Source organism: Pelodiscus sinensis, chromosome 20 (genome assembly GCF_049634645.1).
Source record: "Pelodiscus sinensis isolate JC-2024 chromosome 20, ASM4963464v1, whole genome shotgun sequence".
Classification (NCBI taxonomy): domain Eukaryota; kingdom Metazoa; phylum Chordata; order Testudines; family Trionychidae; genus Pelodiscus; species Pelodiscus sinensis.
The window spans coordinates 5,397,097-5,419,896 of record NC_134730.1 but is presented as its reverse complement, the minus strand read 5'-3'; the positions used below and the strand labels follow the sequence as shown (position 1 = coordinate 5,419,896).

The 22,800-nt window shown below is 41.5% G+C and overlaps 1 protein-coding gene across 3 annotated transcripts in view; it reads left to right on the top strand.

The window, feature by feature from the left end:
• The window catches only part of TBCD (tubulin folding cofactor D), a 261,696-nt gene that overhangs the window by 136,377 nt on the left and 102,519 nt on the right, over positions 1-22,800 (top strand). For all 3 annotated transcript variants that reach the window (XM_075903520.1, XM_075903521.1, XM_075903522.1), the window contains exons 16-18: positions 2,616-2,673; positions 15,996-16,025; positions 18,786-18,871. In XM_075903520.1, coding sequence (XP_075759635.1) covers positions 2,616-2,673; positions 15,996-16,025; positions 18,786-18,871 — 174 coding nt within the window. The remainder of the gene's footprint in view (positions 1-2,615; positions 2,674-15,995; positions 16,026-18,785; positions 18,872-22,800) is intronic.

Below are 22,800 nucleotides of genomic sequence, written 5' to 3'. Positions count from 1 at the left end.
AAGACTGGCTACAATTCAAAATATGAAATCAAAATATTTCTAATTTTTTGGAATTGATCAGATTTCAAATTTATTTCATTAGTTCATTTTCCCTTTTTGTTATAAAAACAGAAAGAACAGGACTAGTTCTCAAGCTGGCAGATGAAATGTTTGCTTACTGTGACGCCCCCACGCCGCCCCGCGGCGTTTGCCCAGAGGGCTCGCTATGGTCCTTGAGTCTCGAGCTCCCTCGGCTAGTCTTTTCCGTGCTTTCGTCTTCAGTTTCCCCCCCGCAACAACGCAGGAGGGGAAGGGGGGCCCGGGCCCGCCCACTCTCACGGGCCCCAGCCCAGGGCCCTAAGGGTTCTGGTCTAAGTGACCCGAACCCGGCTGACGGGGTTCGACCCCGTAACTCGCCAGCCCACCAGTCATCCCTGACTCTGCCCTGGGCTGCTTCCTTCCCCTCGTGCTCCCGGGCTCACCAGTTCGCCGCCGTCAGGGGTACCCGCGAGCCTGGGGGTGGTCCGCTGCCTCGGCGTTGCTCCCCTGTCCGGTGTGGGGCTGTGCGGCGGGGTGCGGAGCCGCGCTGCGCTGCTCTGCGCCGCTCTCCACGGCGCTGTCCTCCGCCCGCGGTCGGCTGCCCCCCCTTCCCTTGGGGCCGCGGTCCCATTTTAAAGTTGGCGCCGGGGGCGCGGCCCCGGCGTCCTGCGCCGTCCCCGCCCTCCGCGCCGGGGCGTCTGTCCGTTGCCAGGGCAACGGGGCCTAGGCTCCGGCGCGCTCGGATGACGTCCTCCGGCGCGTCGGAGGCCAACGCGTTCCTCGCCGCCGCCGAACACCGCGGGCAGCGGCGGGGGGCGCTCCGCCTCCCGCTGTACAGGGCGGCCGGTGCGGGGCTCTCCGCCGAGGGCGGGGCTGCCCCGTCACACTTACACATTTAAGAATAGCACATATTAATTATAAAGTTATTGAGAGAATAAAATGACATGTCAGTTTTTTTATAGATTTGCTTAATTTCTTTACTGGTACCATTGTTAGAAAAGAAACCGAGGATAGATAATTAAAAGCTAAAACAGATATCCAGTTTGTAAATGTTAGAGCAAAACTATCCCACAGTTCAGTTAAGAACAACATATGTTACCCAGAACTGCCAGGCTTGGATAGTTTGTATCACAAAAAGGCACTGTCAAAATATTTCAAGATTTACAATTGCTGTTTTGACCACGTGATGGTGCATATTTAACTTCTTGGAAGCCTGAAACAGAAATTTATTTTTTTTTCTTTATCAGTATTTTTTTCATACTGTTTTGTATACATTTTTGTGTTTAAAGAATTGCTTGCACCAAAAAACACACATCCCTCAAATTTCCTTTCTTGTTCCCCAAATGATAATGTGTATAAAACCCACATATGATGAAAAAGTGGATGAATGTAGAAAAGTTATATTAGGAACATATTTAATGTATTTCCTTAGCTTTCACTCTTACTGAGTGCAGTAAGAGTTTTTCAAAAAAAAAAAAAAACAAAAGATCAAATTCTCTGTGTATTTTCGTTCTTCATTCATGCCTCACTCCTGTCTATCTTATTTTTCTCAGCTGGAAATAGATTGAAGCTATTAGATATACACAGCAATGCATTTTAATAGTGCTATAATCTTTTACAGGAAACTCTGATAGTGAGTACTCCAAATACATGGTTGTTTGATGACATCATGAGATTAATATCTTCATGCAAGTCTATTGTGAATTTCCTTTCAGCTTCTGGCTTTCTCAGTTTGTGTTCCCCTTAACTTCCTGCTGTCCGTTGGCCAGTGTTCGCAGAGAGCTTGGTCATTTTTGAACCGTGAAATATTACCTATGTGAAATAATAGCCTATGTTGCATAAATCAGGTTTTAACTGTCAGTTTTCACACTCCTGTAGGAAATGCAAAGTTAAACTATGCCTAATCATGTCTCTGGATTTTCTCCCTAGTGATCTGTCTTTGATGTGCATTTGTTCTTATTCAGTGTATCAAAAGGGGCAAATAAATTCACTCTTTAAAATATAGTCATGCGCATGTGTAGCCTCTATTCATCAGAAACTCTCAGACACTGTTTATTAATGAAATCTTATGAAACTGCAGATATTACACCCTCTAAAACTGCCTATGGTCTAACGTCTGTCTTTAATACTCTAGTCTTCTGGTTGTAGGTATTTAAATTGAAACAGCTCTATACTATAAATTGAGTAGATATGCCTTTACAGTTTTCTGTTTATCAGATATTCTTTTATTAAAGTTTTCATCTACAGACAATAAAAACTTTGTAAGATCTGTTTAGTAATGTGTCCATATGGTGGATTGTCACAGTATAATATCTCATTTGCCAGCTTACTACAAAGTAATGTGAATTGTGTTTGAACAGGACTTGCTGCTTGCACATTTCCTTAATTTCCAAATGTGGGAAAAACTTCTACGAATACAGGGAGATATTTAGTTAGCAAGTCAGCTCTGATTAAACTAAAACTCTGATTTGCATTAAGAACTTGTAATGTCTTTCCAGTGAATACTGGATATTCAAATGGAAGGTTACATGTTGACATGTTTGTAAATTGTTAATTTTATATTTTCATTACTTAGTCACTGTATTTTTTTTCCCCAGTGCATTGATAATAGCTGCAGTTTTTGACCGTGATATTAACTGCAGAAGAGCTGCCTCTGTAAGTTATTGGCCTTGTCTTTTTAAAATGTTCTTTATAGTTTACTTGCAATATAAGTTAATTTTATAGAACTAGGCTACATCTACACTGGCAGCTTCTTGCACAAGAACTCCTTTGCAGAAGAGTTCTTGTGCAAAAACTCTTCCACAAGAGAGTGTCTAAACTGGCATGTGCTTTTGAGCACGAGATGTGCTTTCGTGCAAGAGCATCCATGGCAGTGTAGATGCTCTCTTCTGCAAGAAAGCTCTGATGTCCATTTTAACCATAGGGACTTGTTGTGCAAGAAATTCATGTTGCCTGTCTACCCTGGACTCTTCTGGAAGAGCTCTTGCGCAAGAGGGCTTCTTCCTGAGAGGGAGCGTCAGAGTTCTCGTGCAAGAAGCCCTGATTTTCTACAGTACAACGTCAGTTTACTTTCGCAAGTACACGCAGCCAGTGTAGACAGGCAGCATGTTTTTGCGCAAGAGCGGCTGTTTTCACGCAAGAACGTGCCAGTGTAAACACAGCCCTAGAGTATATAAACAAAATGTTGTATATATTTAACAGTAAGTACTTTATTAAACTGTACAGAATATAGTCTGAGTGCATATTAAAATATAAATACCATGGCTTTACTTTTGATATAATGGCTCCATAGTTAAAATATGAGCTTTTATTACCACATTTCCATAGTGAAATACAATCAGTTTCAGAAAGAGCTGTTTAGTAATATATACTATGTACTATACATAAGGGTCACTACTAAGATATAAAACTCTATGCTATCTATGTGACATCTGGTGTGAAATTCTATTGTATGTCCATTGTCATTTTCTAACAACAAAAATAAAATTAAAAATTCATTTATGTAGAAAGATAGAGGATGCCTTATAAACATGGAGCTCTTTCTGAAGAGGTAGGCTGTTTAAGTTGGTCACCACTGTAAGTAACTAGGATAGGATGAGCTTACAAAGCCATGAACAGTGTCTTGTGAAAACTGTCTGCAGGACACTGATGCTGGCAAAAAGATAGGAAGAGACAACTTGACTATTGAGAAGGAAGAAGTCCATGGAGGAGAAGTTATGATATTCAAGCAGGGGTTGGGAGGAGATGGAAGGCTAGGATATGCTTGTTATGCTTGAAGATCTAATTCCAGCAAATCCAACCCCCTGCTAGAAGCAGGACCAGTCCCAACAAAATCATCCCAGCCAAAGTTTTGTCAAGCTGGGACTTAAAAACTTCTAGGGTTGGAGAATCCACCCCCTCCCTAGGTAACCCATTCCAGTGCTTCACCACCCTCATAGTGAAATAATTTTTCCTAATATCCTAGACCTCCCCCACCTCAACTTGAGACCGTTGCTCCTCATTGTGCCATCTGTCACAACTGAGATCATCCTCTCTCCATTCTCTTTGCAACCCTCCCTCCCTCCTTCAGGTAGTTGTTGGCTGTTATCAAATCCCCTCACTCTGCTCTTCTGTAGACTAAATAAGACCAAATCCCTCAGCTTCTCCTCATAAGTCATGTGCTCCAGCCCCCTGATCATTTTGGTTGCCCTACGCTGCACTTTCTACCGTGCATCAACATCCTTTCTGTAATGGGTGTGTGGGGCCAGAATTGGACGCAGTACTCCAGATATGGCCTCACCAGTGCCAAATAAAGGGGAATAATCTCTTCTCTAGATCTGCAGATGATGTTCTTACTAATGCACCCCTATATGCCATTAGCCTTCTTAGCTACAAGGGCACACTGTTGACTCCTATCCAGCTTCCCATCCACTGTAATCCCCAGGTCCTTTTCTGTCAAACTGCTGCTTAGCCAGTCCCCAGCCTATAGCAATGCTTGGGATTCTCCCCTTCCAAGTGCAGGACTCTGCACTTGTCCTTTTTGAACCTCATCAGAGTTCTTTGGACCAATCCTCTAATTTGTCTAGGTCATTCTGGACTCTAAACCAATTATGTACTCTTAGTATATCTTTTAGAAGTGGGTGCCTGTCTGTCTGTCCATCTGTCTGTGTGTCTGCTTGTTCAAGAAATCCTCTAAATGGTAAGAGCTAGGGCCACCAAATTTAGTAGGCAGCTTTCGCTTATCATAACTCAAGGAAGGCCAGGGTTTGGTTGTGCCAAGACAATAGGATGTGTCTGGAATTTGACGGTTTCTCATAAAATGGTAAGGGAGGTGTCTGGAAGAAGGGAAACTTTTTTACTGTGGAATGACCATAGCAGAGAAGTAAGGGGGTCAGAGATGGGGATTAGGACAGCTATAACTCCATTGGGCCAGGAGAGGATAGGGGTGGAGAAAGGGACAGCTGTCTACTCTATATTTTGGAAAGTTTGTGTGTCTGTTTGTCTGTCTTTGTCCCCCAGATGGGGGACATGCACCTCTTCTGTGGCTGTACCTGCTACAGCTGCAGAAGCCATGAACAGGTGCTTTTTACCTGTCCCCAAGCTGCTGCAATGAGAGAGGACTGGGGGTAGTACACTCTCCCCAGGACAGCTTACATACTGACCCCCTCATCTCCAGCCCCACCCCAGCATAATGATTTAAATGAAAAAAACGAAACTTATTTGAGATAAGGACCCGAGCAATTCCAGGTAAATCTTCTAGTGTGTATATATAACTTGATTAGATTTTTTTTTTACTTCCTTATAAAGATCCTAGCCCTGAGGAAGGCGTCTCGAGCTTATAACAACTAGAACAAACAATATTTCATGCAAAAGTTAAAAACCTATAACATAGTTAATAAGCTGTCCGTATGAATAACACAAGACCTAAAAATAACCATCAACAAACTCTGTGTCCCTCACAGGAACTAGCTTTCCAAGTGCCTCAAAATGATGGGCTTTGTAGCATATCCAGAAAGTTTTTTTTAAAAAAAAAACCCTCTATTCTCCTATTGGCTAATGTATTCCAAAGCCAAGGAAGACTCCTCGCAGCAAATGCCCTCTGATACCATTTCTGTCTCCTATAGTCCCCCTCTTTTTAAAAGCTCATGCTGCTGACTGAAGCTGCCACATTATCATCTGGATATTGTCTATGTGACCAGATCCTTTTGTAGGTTAAAAACAAAACCTTACACTTCATAAAGCAAGAGCATAGAGTACTGGTATAATGTGCTCCCTGCGTAATCATCAACAAGTGGGTGGCAAGTATGCGTGTGCCCTAGTTTCAGCTTCTGTATAGTCAGAACATGTTGCCCCATGTAGAAGGCATTGTACTAGACTAATTTCCAAGTCCTAGATTATTGCAGTAAGGTGTGTGTATGGAATTAAAGGTTTGCACCATCTTTATTCCAAGTATTGTTGAAGAAAAAAGCATGAAGGGTGACATTGTCTAGAAACTAGTTAGTTAATTTTCATTTTTCAAACCGAGAAATCTACAAAAAACAAACAGGTAGTATAAATGATGAAAACTTATTTTTCGACCTGACTGCCTCTTTGAGTGCACAGCTAAATAGAATTTTGTATGAATGCTCTAATACCCATGGTTCATCTACTGATGCTAATTAAGTAATTTCAAGAACAAAGTGATTCCCAGCATTCTTTTCTGAATGAACATTTTGTACTAATTGTATATTGATCCCCACAGCAATTTCTGCATCTAAACTGGTCCATTTAAGCCTTGGAAAAAGTGATATGCTTAAATAATTTTTTTTCAGGGTATGTGCCCTTTTTTTTGCAGATAATTTGCTTGGTATTCTAATGGGGTTTTTCCTCTCTAAAGTTCTATGATTGGGTCTAAATAGTAGAACTGATAGTTCAACTATGAATGAAGGTGCCAAAATTAATACTGACTAGAACAATACTTACTAATAAGGCACAGTGGGGATTGCTTTTCTGTATTTCAAATGGATACAAATTAAAATATAATGATTTGCTTATTTTTGTACAGGCAGTCCCCGGGTTACATGGATCTGACTTACATTGGATCCCTACTTACAAACGGGGTGAGGCAACCCCGCACTAGCTGCTGCCCCCCAGCAGACCAGGGAGACGTGAAGCTAGCGCCTCCCGCCCCCCCCCCCCCCCCCAGCAGACCAGGGAGACGCGGAGCGGCTTTTCTCAGCAGACACCTCAGCTTGAGAATAAAGGACTGAGGGAAGTGAGGTGTGGGAGAATAAAACTGAGCTCTGGAGAAATGTTTGGCTAGAGTTTCCCCTACAATATGTACCAGTTCCGACATACATACAAATTCAGCTTAAGAACAAACCTACAGTCCCTATCTTGTACGTAACCCGGGGACTGCCTGTATTGCTGTCCTTGTCTACTTACTAGCAGACAGCTTGAAAACATGATTTTAACGTGGTTCCTCACTGAAAATGTAGTATATTATATAAAGCAGGGCTACTCAACATTGGAAGCCCCAAGGGCCACAATGATACCTCACAGCACATGCTGAGGGCTGCAACTTAAGTGTGGTTGCATATGCATGCAAATATATATATGCAAATAGCTTTTTTTCACACTGAAAGGCATGAATACAAAGATTTTTTTTTTAAAACGGAGATTGCCTATCTCCTAGAACTGGAAGGGACCTTGAAAGGTCATCGAGTCCAGTCCCCTGCCTTCGCAACAGGACCAAGTACCATCCCTGACAAAGATTAAGGCAAAACTACACAACACACAGGACCCATTTAAGTGTTTTCCTGGTATTAATAAAACACAATATTTACCCGATTTCCACCCATATGACAGCACTTTTAATGAGCAATGACAATCCAGGATAGGGATGTGAGGAGAGAATATTCTCTGGAGAATAATCTCCGAGAACAAGAATATTCTCCAAAAGATTATTTCCTGAGAATTGTTGAGAATTTTCTAATTTTTCATTTAATCTTGAAATAATTTATTGTATTCAACTTTTAGAACACCCTGATTGATTATTCAGGATAGTTTGAGAACGTTATAGAACATTCCAGGATGTTATGGAACTTTCTAGAACATTCATGAGTCAGGAATTCTGACTGTTATGGAACTTTCTGAAAGCATCACAAAAAGTATATAAAGAGGCACACACATTTTCTTTTGTGAAAGGTGTAATTGTGTTTTTATCAGTATGAAAAGAAGAACTAAGCCTAAAAGTGATGTGTGGGATTATTTCCTTCATAAAACAGTTAAAGACAAAGTGTTATATGAATGTAAGTACTACAAGGATGAATACATCGGAAATGCGACAAGGATGAGAGAGCATATTTCCAATTGTTTGAAGACTCCTGCTTACATCAAGGAAAAGGCAACAAAATTCTCAGAGTCCAGAAGTAGATCACTTCAACCATCAACTGCATCAACATCTATAGAACACTGTGATAGTGAATTTATATCACCACCTTCCACATCTAGTTCAGCCAAGGTGTCTCACTCTATAAGTCGCTACTTTGATTCTATGAATGAAACTGGAAACTAAGTTTTGCATGAATTTTTTGCATGAGCTATATTCTTATCGGGATTGCCTCTTTCACTGGTTGAAAACGAAGATTGGATTACTTTCATGCAAAAATTAAGACCATTTTATAAGATGCCATCCAGGTACACACTTTCTAACAAACTTTTGGAAGCTGAATATCAATGTGTTGATGCGCTTATAAAAACAAAAATTGCTGAAACCTCTTCTCTTGCACTGCAGTGTGATGCTTGGAGCAACCGAAGAAATGAATCTGATATAAATTTTATTATATCAATATTCCAACCAGTGTTTTATAAGACAGTGGCAACCAATGTTGAATGCCATACTGCTGAGTACATGGCATTCTGTATGGAAGAAATAATGACAGAAATAGGCACTGAAAAATTTGGTGCCATTGTCACTGTTAATGCTGTAGCAATGATGAAATTCTTATCAATGCTTAACGAAAAAATACAATCACATTGCTATGTACACTTGTGCTGCTCATACACTAAATTTGTTAATTGGTAACATCAGTAACTTAAAATCTGTTCAAGAAACTGAAGCTACCTCTAAAACTATTGTGAAGGAAATTAACAAATAGCAAGTTTTATGAGCTCATTTTACTGCATTTCAGAAAGAGAAAAATCAAACTTGTGCAATTAAATTGCCAGTTAAAACTAGGTGTGGTTCCATTTTATATTGTTTGAAAAGCTTATTGAAATAAAAAAAGTCTTAAAGACAAAGATTTACAGACTAAACTGAGCAAACGTACCAGGAATTCAATCCTGGATGAAGATGTATTTTCGGTACAGGTCCAAAAACTGCATGCACTGATAAGTCCTGTTGTTAAATGGATTACGCTGCTTGAATCTGACCAGTCAAAAATGAGCAAAGTTCCTGAATGTTTCAGGGAATTAAGCGATCATTTTGATAGGCTACTTCCCAAAAGTCCATTTACCAAACAAGAAAAACAGGATGTGATGAAAAATTTTGAAAAAAGAAAAGATATGGCTCTAAAATACATTCACTATGCTGCAAATATTCTAGATCCAAAATTCAGTGGTGAGTGCCTTACTAGAAATGAACAAATACAAGGAACTGAGTTAATCGATAAATTAGTCACAAGAATGTATGGCGCTGATCAGTCAGCAAAAGTCATTGCAGAGCTTGCAGAGTATCTTGCTAGAGAAGATTTTTTTGGAAAATCATATGTAACAAAATCAGCTGGCTCAGTAGATGCAGTAACATGGTGGAAAGGTATTTGCTATGGATCAAAATTAGGGAAAGCAGTGATCAACATATTGAATATGCCACCAACAATGGCAGCAACTGAAAGAAGTTTCAATACTTACAGTATCATTCATAATGCAAAAAGAAACAAATTAACACAAGAACTTGCGTAGCAAGTGAGGCAAACATGGTAGGAGACCGGATTGGCTTACAGCGGAAATTCTTGGTGAATTTAAGCACAAAAAGGAAGCTTGCAAAAAGTGGAAACTTGGACAAATGACCAAGGAGGGGTATAAATGTATAGCTCGAGAATGCCGGTGGGTTATCAGGAAGGCGAAAGCGCAAATGGAATTGCGACTGGCTAAGGACGTGAAGGATAACAAGAAAGGTTTCTACAGGCATGTTAACAAGAAGAAGGTGATCAGAAAGGGTATGCGGCCCCTACTGGATGAAGGAGGTAACCTAGTGACAGATGATGTGGGGAAAGCTGAAGTACTCAATGCTTTCTTTCCTCTGTATTCACGGACAAGGTGGGCTACCGGACCAATGCGCTAAGTGACGCAAGATGGGATGAAGATGGACAGCCCGTGGTGGGTAAAGAACAGGTTAGGAACTATTTAGAAAAGCTAAATATACACAAATCCATGGGTCCGGACTTAATGCATCCAAGAGTACTGAGGGAGTTGGCAAATGTCATTGAGGAGCCTTTGGCCATTATATTTGAAAAGTCGTGGAGATCGGAAGAAATCCCAGGTAATTGGAAAAAGGCAAATGTAGTGCCCATCTTCAAAAAAGGGAAAATCCAGGGAACTATAGGCTGGTCAGTCTTACTTCAGTTCCTAGAAAAGTCATGGAAGGGATCCTTAAGGAGTCCATTTTGAGGCACTTGGAGGAGAGGAAAGTGATCAGAAATAGTCAGCATGGATTCACAAAGGGCAAGTCGTGCCTGACCAATCTGATTAGCTTCTATGATGAGGTAACTGGCTATGTAGACATGGGAAAATAAGTGGATGTGATATACCTTGACTTTAGCAAGGCTTTTGATATGGTCTCCCAGAATATTCTTGCCAGCAAGCTAAGGGAATGTGGATTGGATAAATGGATGGCAAGATGGATAGAAAGATGGCTAGAAGACCGGGCCCAGCGGGTAGTGATCAACGGCTCGATGTCAAGATGGTGGTCAGTTTCTAGCGGAGTGCCCCAATGTTCAGTTCTAGGACCGGTTTTGTTCAATATCTTTATTAATGACCTGGATGAGGGTATGGATTGCATCCTCAGCAAGTTTGCAGAAGACACTAAGCTGTGGGGAGAGGTAGATACGCTTGAGGGCAGAGACAAGGTCCGGAGCGACTTAGACACATTGGAGGATTGGGCCACAAGAAATCTGATGAGGTTCAACAAGGACAAGTGCAGAGTTCTGCACTTGGGGTGGAAGAATCCCAAGCATTGTTACAGGCTGGGGCCAACCAGCTAAGTAATAGTTCTGCAGAAAAGGACCTTCGGGTTACAGTGGTTGAGAAGCTGGATATGAGTCAACAGTGTGCCCTTGTAGTCAAGGAAGCTAATGGCATATTAGCATGCATTAAGAGGAGCATTGCCAGCAGATCCAGAGAAGTGATTATTCCCCTTTATTCAGCTCTGGTGAGGCCACATCTGGAGTATTGTGTCCAGTTCTGGGCCCCCCACTACAAAAAGGATGTGGATGCATTGGAGAGGGTCTAGCGGAGGGCAACCAAAATGATTAGGGGACTGGAGCATATGACCTACGAGGAGAGGCCGAGGGAGTTGGGTCTGTTTAGTCTTCAGAAACGAAGCGTGAGGGGGGGATTTGAGAGCAGCCTTCAACTTCCTGAAGGGAGGTTCCAAAGAGGATGGAGAGAGGCTGTTCTCAGTAGTGACAGATTGCAGAACAAGGAGCAATGGTCTCAATTTGTGGTAAGAGAGGTCCAGGTTGGATATTAGGAAAAAGTATTTCACTAGGAGAGTGGTGAAGCACTGGAATGGGTTATCAAGAGACGTAGTGGAGTCTCCATCCCTAGAGCTGTTTAAGTCTCAGGTTGACATAGTCCTGGCTGGGTTTATTTAGTTGGGATTGCCCCTGCCTAGAGCAGGGGGCTGAACTTGATAACCTTCTGAGGTCTCTTCCAGCTCTATGGTTCTGTGATTCTAAGAAAAGGCAGGCAAGCTGACATTCATAGCCCATAATATAAAGCTTCTTAAAAACCCAAATGATGCTCTGTTGAAATCCCCAAGAGAAAAAAGGAAACAGAACCAGAGAAATGAGGAAGAAGAAATTGATGATGCAGAAGAGAAAGAAGAAGTCAAAGAAGAAGATATGTATGAGGAAGAAGAAGAGATAGAAATATATGGGTCAGATTTGGAAAGTTCAGATTCTGATTAGACTTGTATTCAGTCCAGAAAGTTGAAAATATTTATATCCTGCAACAGAAGATTTGTAATAATTTTAGTAATTTAAACGTCTGTCTTTTTTTTCTTTACTTTCTGGAATTTTCATTTTAACAATTGGAAACTTACATGATTCTGGAAGTTTTATTAAAGAAAGACACTATTATAACTAGTAAAATTCTTTTAAAAACTATTTAACAAGTATTTAAGAGAAAATTCTCGCATTGGAGAATATTCTCAAGAACGTTCTTGAGAATATTCTCCGAAAGTTTATTCCTTAGAATTTAACAGCCCTCGTTCAGGAATTTTACTACTAAAACACACATCAACAGAAGACCATTATATTGACTACTTTTTTGTTTTGGCTCCCACCTATGGGCTACGTGTTGAGCCCCACATAAACCCAAGCACACTGTGGGCCACAAGCAAACGGGCCGCATGTGGCCACATGTTGAGTAGCCTTGATATAAAGTCTTAAAGCATTTTTATTGTGTGGTATTTATCTTCTGCCTTGTCTTAGAGGTGTCTTTTGTAGGTGGGTATGGCTAGTTTGGATGGAAGATTATGCTATTTGAAGGAATCAAAGGCTTGGATAATTTAATCATACTGTTCCTTCCCAGTTCAGATTGTGTTGTAATCATAGCTGCAGGGTAATGTTCCATACGGTATGTCTGTTAAATCATACCCCAATTGTTCTCCTCATTGTATCAAATAATTGCTTCTCATAGAGAGCAGAAACTACTTTAAAAACAAATCTGTAGAATAGGGTCAGCCAGGGAAAATGCTCTAGTTATAAAAAAAATTCTTGAAGCTCTTGCATTTTAAGCGTATACAAAAATAAACTAATTACAAAAAAATTAATAAACTAAGGCTAGAACCATAATTACCATGGATTTAAGAAGCACCTAAATTAGTGGGTTTAAAAGATATCCAAATATATCTACATTCTCAAAATGATAAAAGATGGCTTTTTGATTTGTATGTTACTAATGTCAATTCAAATGGGAAACCATGTACGTGTCCATGACCTTGATTATTTTACTTATTTGTATCCATGTATACCCATCTTGTGTTGTTTTTTTTTCTCAAACCCTATTCTGCATGCTGATAGACATGTGTGGATCCTTGCTATAAGAATGCAGTTGAGCAGTGGGATGGTTTGATTGAGTTAGAAAATAAAATGGATCTCAAAGAATCTGAGTGTTTGTATCCCTTCAGTTTAATAGTAAATAAAAACAAATGAATGATGATTCCCAATGGAGATGATTTATACCGAGATTTAATTTTTAAGCCCAAATTTTGTAGAACTCCAGAAACAGGGCAATTTATTGGACGTGCTGATACAATTTATGCAGAGTGAAGTGAAAAATAAAGCTTATTTTATAAGGTATATGGATTAATGGTTAGTAGTAGCAAAGTGGTTTCTGAATATGAAGTTGAAACAAGTTTCTGGAGACTAACATTGTTTACTATGCATTTCTTTCTTTTAGCGTTTTGTTTGAATTAGGTTGATAGTATTTTCTCATTAAAATGAGTCACATTTCCCTAAGACTGAACAAAAGGTACTATGCATAAAAGTATCCATTGGCTTTTTTGGCTACTTACCAACAGTTCAAGCTAAGACAGGTTCAACTTTACAAAAATACAAAAATAAAGAATCAATACAAATAAAAATTAAGGCTAAGTAACTAACCAATGAAATTAGGTATCCTAGTTTTAACCAATTGTAGCTTGTAGTTGGAGAAAGTTTCAAAGAGCTATTGAGTTCTGTGTCAAAAAAAGCAAAAGTTTAGCTATTTTACCAATTGTAATATTTTTATATAATCTAAAGTAAAATATTTTGAAACAATTTTTCAAAGGCTATTAGACTGAAATGTTGATTGTTTCATTGGACAATGAAATAAACATGTGGGGCATGTCTAGACTACCCATGACTTCCGAAAGAAGATATGCAAATTCAGCTTGAATTTGCATATCTTCTTTCATTTTTTTTTTCCCCTGGAAGAGGCTTTTCTGATATTTCGCCCGTCTACCCAGGGCTAAATATCGGAAAACTCTCCTCTTTTGAAAGCCCCTTGTACACTTTTTAGGAGGAATAAGGGGAGGCTTTTGAAAGAGGGTTTTTTCCCCGATATTTGGCCCCATATAGACAGGCCAAATATCGGAAAAGACTTTTCCAGGGAAAAAAATGGAAGAAGATATGCAAACTCGAGCCAAATTTACATATCTTTCAGAAGCTACGCATAGTCTAGACGTGCCCTTAATGTCAGTACCTAGACCCAGGGTGGTCAAGATATGGCCCACCAAGCATTTTAATCTGGTTTGCCCACCTCTGCAGTATGGAGCAGTGCCATGCAAACTGGGTAGTTGCTGCCTGTGGCTCTCTGTGCTGCGGAGGGAGGGGGAAAGCTTTACATGCGATCCCCACCCTCAGCAAAATCTCTTAGTTCCTACTGGCCAGAAACTGGCCAGTGGGAGCTGAAAGATTTTGCTGGAACCCACCCTCCCCCGCAGCACAGAGATCTACATAGAATAGCCAGCTGGGGGCTGCAGGCAGGTATGGAAGCCTGCCTGAGAGTGCACCTGGCTTAGGAGCTGCTTAGGTAAGCACCTCTGGGCCAGAGCATACCTTTGGCATCCTAGCCCCTCCCGCATCCAGCTCCCTCACAGACCCTGCATCCCGTCCTATGCCATAATCCTCTCCTGGACTCATACTTCCACCTGGAACCTGCATCCCAATCCCTTCACTTCCTCCTTAGAAAAGTGTGGCCTTGGCTCATTTACCAAAATCTTGGAGTGGCCCACCCTGACCTAGACTAAAACAATATCCCTCAACCTTTTTTTATAAAGCACCCCTTTAAAAAAATAAGTACCCCCTTTTTTTAAAAAGTACCCATAGTACCTACAGTTTTGAGACCCACATTTTTTTCTACCATTGTAACACATTAGTTTAAACAACTTAATCGTAGCCGGGCAGGTGGTGACATTTTTCGGTGTAAAAAGTAAAAAAAAAAAAAAAAAACGCTGTAAAACAAAAATTCAGTTTTTTCCAAATTTCAGTTGTGTTGATGTACCCTCCAGACTTTTCTCAAGTACCCCTAAGGGTACCCGTAGCACTGGTTGAAAAACACTGGACTAAAACATTAAAAGAAAACATGACATCAGTGGGAATGATACATGTTTTTACTGAAGGCAGAAGTGATCTTTAGTCTCTTATGAAATTTACTAGTCTCTCTGTTATCTTTTGTTGAGGGCATTTCTTTTCAATTTACCTAATTAATATACTTAATGAAATCAGTGTATTCACTAGTGAAGGCATATTTTACTTTCTTAGGGGAAAGGTGTTTCTTCTTTGATTGATTGCTCATGTGCATTCCAATAGGTATGTGCAGGTTGTCTGCATGATCGTCTGAGTAGGGATGTTAAGTAGAGATTAATTTGCTAGTCGAATAGTTGATGGAATTAAGGAAAGGCAGTTACAGCACTCACTTCCGGGTCTCAGAACAAGCCCTTCCAATTCCCCCTTTGCCGCTCTGCAATCCTAAAGAACTGGCTCAGTCTGTAGTTCCCTGCAGGGTCTCTGGACAACCCCTCCTCTCCTCGCTGGCACTCTGCATTCTTAAAGGGACTGAGCAGCCGGCCCGCAGTCTCAGCACAAGGCCCCTACATCTTAAGGTCATGTCTACACTGCCACTTTCAGGACTAAAACTTCAGTCATCCATTCGTGTGTAGAACACACCTCTGAGTGATAAATGTTTTAAGACTGAAAAGCACCAGTATAGAAAGTGCTTTATTGCTGAGAGCCACACTCCAGGCATTTAAGTTGCCACCTCTCATTCGGTTGTTCTCTCTTATCACTGGGAGAGCTCTCGCCCGGCAATAGAGAGTAACAACACTGCCTATTTCACAGCTCTACAGCAGCAGCGCTGTAACCTGGGCAGTGTAGAAATGCCCTTTTGATTCTTTATGGATATCTGTAACTTTCCTAAAGCAGCTAAACTGGACAGAGCTACTCTGATCCTCCATCAAAGGGTACAGATTTTTGATTGTACTGTGAAGCTATGTCTTAGCAATCAAAGGTTGTTCTTATGGGTATGATCGTTTTAATCAAATTGCTTTCCTAAACATTGTCATTCAACAGACAGACTTGAAAAAGCATTAGAGCATAAAGCATCAGTAACTATAACAACAAAGCTGACTTAATTTTAAAAAGTAAAGCCATGGGTCATTTATATTGCTGTGTGTTTGTTTTGAATTCATCCTCAGGTTTTAATCATAAAGTAAACTGACTCACTTTTGTGTGTGTGTTCTCTCTGTTCTTTAGGCTGCCTTTCAGGAGAATGTTGGAAGACAGGTATAGTAACTTTTCGACTCTTCAGTCACTAACTTCTTGTAGATATACTGTAACGTGTGACTCCTAAAGTCAGATGAGTAAAAGAACTGAATTTGGGGAACTTAGTTTCAAAACAATCATGTAACGTATTTTCATCGCTTGAAGCACAGGTTTTTGAGTACTTTTTTCCCCCTTAAACTTAAGTGTGAGCTTTTTAGGACATCAGTTCCAGAAGTCTTTTGGTAAGATGCTTTCAAAAAGCAAAACCTTGGTGTAAAGTCATGCAACATGCCTTCACTCAAAGGTTCTCAGCCTTTTTCTTTCTGAGCCTCCCCCGCCTCAGCATGCCATAAAAAAAATTCAGCAGCCAAGCTGTGCCACAATCAGGGCCATCCCTAGCAGGGCAACCCCCTCCTGCTCCAGACCCCATCCCCACCCTTCCTCTTCCCACCCAACTCCAGCTACCCCCACTCTGCCCCTTCCCTCAAGCCCCAATGCTGCTCCCACCCCCACTTCACCCCTTTCCCAAAGCCCCGTCCCTTGAGAGATGTGAGCTAGGGGACTATCGGAGAATCTAGTGCAGCATGGCAGCGAGGGTTGGGCCCCCCTGCACTTACTACTGTTGTGGGAGCCGCAGGAAGCGGAGTGACCCAGCAGCCTGCTCCACTTTGCCAACATGTCCCAACCAGGATGCTCCACCTCACTGCAGTGGTGGGAAGCACAGCATCTTGCCTGGCCTCAGCCTGTTCCACTTTGTTCCCTTGAGCCTGCCTAGTGAAGTGGGCTGAAGCCAGGGCCCTCTGCTTCCTGTTGCTGTGGTGAAGTGGTGTGACCCAGCAGGGAGATGGGGTAAGAGCAAGCTTCTGGGTCACTCCACTTCCTGCCTCATGTCTGGCTCTGAGGCTACCCTGGGCTCCACAAGCTAACCTCGATATGGGGGACTGTCCTGTCCATAGGATAATTGAGGTGGCAGCTCTGGTCATATAAAAGCCAGGGTCAGCATAGGGAAAGAGCAAGCAGGGCATGTCTGGGGGCCCTGCACAACTTGGGGCACTGCGTCTCTTTCAGCCCTCAGGTTGGGGTCCTGAGCTACAGTTCTGCACAGCAGGGTGTTCGCTTTCTGCCATGACCCTAGAAAGTCCAATGCAGGCCATGCTTGGCAGACTCACTGCAACCTGCTGTCTACACAGCGCCAAATTTCAAAATAAACCGCTATTCCAAAATGTCCCTTAATCCTTGTGGAACAAAGTTTACGGGGACATCAGAACAGCGAGTCTGTTATATTTTGAAATAACAGGCTTGTTTCAAAGATGTGGAATAGCTATTTCAGGAGACTGGAAGTATCCCAAAATAGCACCGCAGTGTAGACATACCCTAAATGATTAGGGGAATGGAGCAGTATCCATATGAGTAAAGATTAAAAAGACTGGACTGTTCAGTTTAGAAAATGGTCAACTAAGTGGAGATATGATAGAAATCTGTAAAATCATGAATGATGTGAAGAAAGTGAAGAAAATGCAAGAAGTAGGGGTCGCTCAATTACATTAATAGCCTGCAGGTTTAAAACAAACATAAGGAAGTACTTCTTCATGTAACTCATAATCAACCTGTGGAACTCGTTGCCAGGGGTTGTTGTGAAGGACACAGTATAATTGGGTTCTACAATGAAATAGATAATTTCATAGAGAATAGGTTCATTAGTGACTATTAGCCAAGATGGTCAGGGCTGCAAACCCATGCTTTAAAGCTTCTGTCTGCCAGGTGTTAGGGACGGGAAGACAGGATGGATCATTCAATAATTGCGTTCATTTTCTCTGAAGCATCTGGCACTGGCTACAGTTGGAAGACAGGATACTGGGCTAGATCAATTTTTGTGTAACCTAGAATGATCATTCTTACGTTTTTATTCAGAAGGCTCTCTTCTAAGGCCAGTTTTCTATGTTAGGCCTTCTTCACTTCAGCTGCTTCATATTCTCTTTCATGCCAGCTGGGTGTTCACTCTCCTAGTGATGGGAAGAGGGCAAAAAGGAATATGTCCAGAACTGATGTGTGTTACAGGATGAAGTTTGGGATAATAGTAGAAGAAAGCTTCCAGGGTAATGTGGTCCATTTTGGGCTGTGGTACGTCCTGGACTGACTTGATTCTCGGGAGTGTCTAGTCATTGCATTGCAGCTCACATTGCCTCCACATCATGTGATACTGGATAAAGCAAGAAACTGCTCTCTGATTTCAGTTTACACGAGGTTGGGAGCAGCTCAGTGATGTCGCAGTTTTTCTGCTTTGCTTAAACCAGTCCTACTGCGAAGTACTAGATATAAATGAATGGATCGGATTTGTTTAAATCACTTCTGAAAAGTGTCCTGGCACTTCCAACAAATGGAGTGGGTTTTGGAGTGCTTCACTCTAGCTCATCTGAAGAAGTGGATTTTGCCCATGAAAGCTCATGATACAATATATAGTTTTGTTAGTCTATAAGGGCATGTCTACACCAGGGAGATATTTCGAAATAAGAAGGTGAGCATCCACACAGCAAGCCTGTTATTTTGAAATTATTTTGAAATAACAAGCTTGTTATTTCAAAGAAATAACCTCGGCTTCTGATGAGGTATGACGCCTATTTCAAAATTGTTATTTTGAAATACCGTTAGTGTGGATGCTCGGCTGCTGATATTGTGTATAGGTGGTGCCTGATAGCATAGGGGATATTTTGACTGTTGTTGATCATTAATACAAGATATAATCAGTCATTATAATTTTTTCTCTTCTCTTAATATTGATAGGGGACTTTTCCACATGGCATTGACATTTTGACTGCAGCTGATTATTTTGCTGTTGGTAACAGAGTTAATTGTTTCCTTAATATAAGGTAAGTTCCAATACATTAGATTTATTACACTTGACGTGCTTGCTTTATTTAATAGAGATTTATTACCTTACAACCTTATATTGTAATCTTTTTTTAGTAATAGAAAACTGATTTTCTTATTCCTATCTGTGAACACAGATTGTATGTAGGGCTTGGCAGAAATGTAACATTATTAAATTTAAATAATGTGGCCCAAGTATTTAAACCAGGCCTGATTTTATTCAGTGCTAGTTAATTATCAGTAATCAGGTAATCAGCGATGTGGTGAAAATTGCAGGTGATCCAAAATTACTTAGGCTAGTCAAGAATGGAGCAGACTTTGAGGGACTTGGAAGGAGTATAAGACAACTAAGTGATGGTCGGTATGATTGGAGAACAAATTAATTGCTGACATATGCAAGGTAATGCCTATTGAAAGGAGTTAATTGAACTTCTTGTATCATAGCTGACATACATGGAAAGTTACTGTGAGAAAGCAAGGGTGTGAATCTACAATGCACCAGCTTGTTGTGTAGTAGTGTCCTGTGTGGACACTGTTGTAGTGCAATGAAAATCCCTGAATGTCGCTTAGTGTGTTATTACTTCAAAGCATACTTTAAGCTGCATTCTCAGTTTTTCATTGTACTGTAATACTGGCCACATAAGATGTTACTATGCATCAGGCAAATAATCTAGCACAGTGGTCACCAAACAATAGATCAGGATCTACTGGTAGATATTGGAGCCTCTGACAGGTGATCCTGACTGGTTTGGCCAGGAAGCTCTCAAGCACTGGCACTTCAGTTCCTTCTCCACCCACTGTCATGCTGCTTCTGCCTTCTGCCTTGGAGCTGCCCTCCTGGGAGCTTCCTGCTTGCTCTGCAGGATACGAAAGGGAGAAGAGGGGAGTTGCTGATGTTAGAGGGTCCCTTCTACTCCTATTTATGTACCCTGTCTCCACACAGAGAGAAGTGGATGGAGAGAGCTTGGCAATGCAAATCTCTGCCATTCACACAATATGTGTGTGTCTGTTATTCTCACAACACACACTGTCCTTCACACTCATCTCCCAACCCAACAAATATGTGGGGGGCTGTTGGTACTACTTTTACTCCTTGCAAAGTGTGTTAGTTTTGTTTTTTGACTGGTCTGTGCATTTCGTAAAATTTCATTTCTCTTATGCTTAAATTTAATCCCTTGAGCAGTGAGTTCTAAAATACCTAACCCGTTGTAGCTAGAGTAATTATCCCTGTGGTAATTGTTGCTTGTGGAAGTGGCTGGCAAGTCTCTGCAGCTCTGAGAAAGTCAGAGCAGGGGTCTCCACATGCAGTCCTTGCCTGTGGCTACCACTCCTGCAGCTCCCATTGATCGATAACAGGTAACCATGGCCAGTAGAAGCTATGGGCTCAATGTCTGTAGATGAGGGGCAGCAAATAGAGCCATTGCTGTACGTGCCAGCTGCTTTCAGGAGTGGTGCACGGCCAGGGAAGGACTAAGCCTGCCTTAACTCTGCTGCTTCACCACCTGAAAGCCATCTTAATCAAACCGTGCCCAGCCAGAGCTAGCTTCCTGAACCTTCTCCTGCACCCAACCTCCTGCCCCAGATGTGAGTCCCCCTGCATCCAAACTCCTTCCCAGAGCCTGCACTCTGAAACCCCTTCTGGACCCCAATCCCCCACTCTGGGCTAAGTCCAGAGCCCCTCCCACACTCCAAACCCCTTGGCCCAAGACCAGAGCCTGCACCCCAAACGTCTACCTCAGCCTGGTGAAAGTGAGTGAGGCTGGTGGAGGAAGAGGATGGAGTGAGCAGGGTGAGGCTTCAGAGAAGTGGTGGAGCTGAAGCAGGGTTCAAAGGGACAGGAAGGAAGCAGGGCAAGGGTATTTGGGTTTGAGGTAGATTTTACATTGTACTTAAATTGAAGAAGTGATCTTGTGGTTAAAAAGGTTGGAGACCACTGATCTAGGCTCTAATGTTGGCTTGCTTTGTAGTAGCATGCCAGATATACAAGCAATAATTTCTATATTAACTATAAACACGGATAAAGACCATCACAGTGGTCAGCTCATTGAGTCAAAATTTTCAGTGCAACAGTAATTGAAAAAGCAAACAAAATTTTCTAGTGTGGGCTGTATAAAGAATTGGATGGAGAATAATATTTATTTGGAATAATAAATGTTATTGTAAATCAATGCTGTGTCTTTAGTTGGGATAGTATGTTCAATTCATAACAGTGCATATACAGAAAATATGGTTCAGCGGGGAAGCCAAGTCTGTAACTGGAAAACCTTAAAAACAACACATAGTTTAGTTGCACCGTAGAGACTAACAAAACATGTAGATGGTATCATGAGCTTTCATTGGCAAAACCCACTTCAGACGACTGGAGTATTAGAAGTCCAGATCCAAGAATAGAAAATATGTACCATTATGTTATGGATGGAAGAATGGATCCATGTGAAAAACTGCTAGTACAGAAATAGGGACGTTTCAGAATCAGTTGATAAAAATGACATGGCACAGAGAAGACTTCCATGTGAATTGAGATCGCAAAAGTAGAACTGTTTAGAGAGGAGATGGATTAGAGAAGGTCTCCTGTTAATTCTCTCCTAATACTAGAATAAGGAGACATTCAGTGAAACAAAAAACCAATTTAAAACTGATAGAACATTCAACACTGTAATGTAAGGCCACGGTTTGTGGACTTGAGTCATCTGACCCATGTTAGGGAACCTTGGGATTAAGCATCTGCATTGTATTTGAACCCACATTAAGACTTTTCTAAATTGTATTTGAATAGAGGGCTCTGGCCTCCAAATTGCAATGCATAGGCTAGGGATGTAATAGGATAACTGTTTACATGGTCAATCGTAAGCCTGAGCTTATTGATAACTGTGAACGGTTACATGCAGGCTCTCACCCCGCTTCCACAGAATGGGACCGCAGCCAGCTCCCTGTGAGTGGGACAGGAGCTGAGGGCTCTAATACAGAATCAGCAGCTGGTTCCCCGAGAGTGGAGCCAGCAGGCAGCAGCCAGTGCGTGCTAGGAGCTGGCCTAAAAGTCTGCTCCCAGCGTGTACCAGCTCCTGGGGAGCTAGTTGGCTTCGTCATGCTGCAGGTCTGTGTAACCATGTAATTGCTGAAATTTTCAGTAGTTACATAGTTACCTGATTTTTAACATCCCTAGCACAGATCCAAGTTCTCATTCCATTGCAAACCGAAGAGGCTTGTGGATTGGTGGATCAGAAGAGATGGGTTAATGCTGACCTAAGCTGTGGCCATTTACAAATTGAGGATGTCTCTTCTTTTCAATAGTGGGTTGCAGATTGTTGGGCTAGATGGGACAAAGGAAGTTGTCCGATGGAATTGTGGGATTCTTCTTGCTGAGTCATGTTGCATCTGTATGGGGTGTGTGTGTGTGGGGGGGGCATCTGCATCTGAATATGTTATAGCTGAGCAGTAAACAGTTACAGTTCTGAACTGAAGCAGATCATGCCGGCCACCCCACTGCTGGGTCTGCCTCGTGGCCGCTGGGAATTCCATGGGTTTCCCAGCTGAGGCCGCCCAACTCCACCAGCCTTGCTTCAGCCAGGGAGTTCCCCAGTGGAGGTTGCCCGGTCACCCCAGCCCTGCTGCCACCGGGGGTTTTTCCATATTTGCAATTTCAGTGCAAATAAAAAAGAAAAAGAAAAAGCGAGGAGTGTACACTTTGTATTCTGTGTGGTACTTGAAATGAGTATCTTTGGAAATGTAAAACATCCAAAATATTTAATACATTTCATTTGTTGTTCTGTTGTTTAGCAGTATGATTAAAACTGATTAATTGCAATTATTTTTTATTTTTTTTCTGAGTTAATTGCGATTAATCGACAGTCCTAATTCTACTCTGTGCTAAAACTCAAACTGATATACATTCTATATTCTCTTGTATATATGCATGTACTTATTTCTT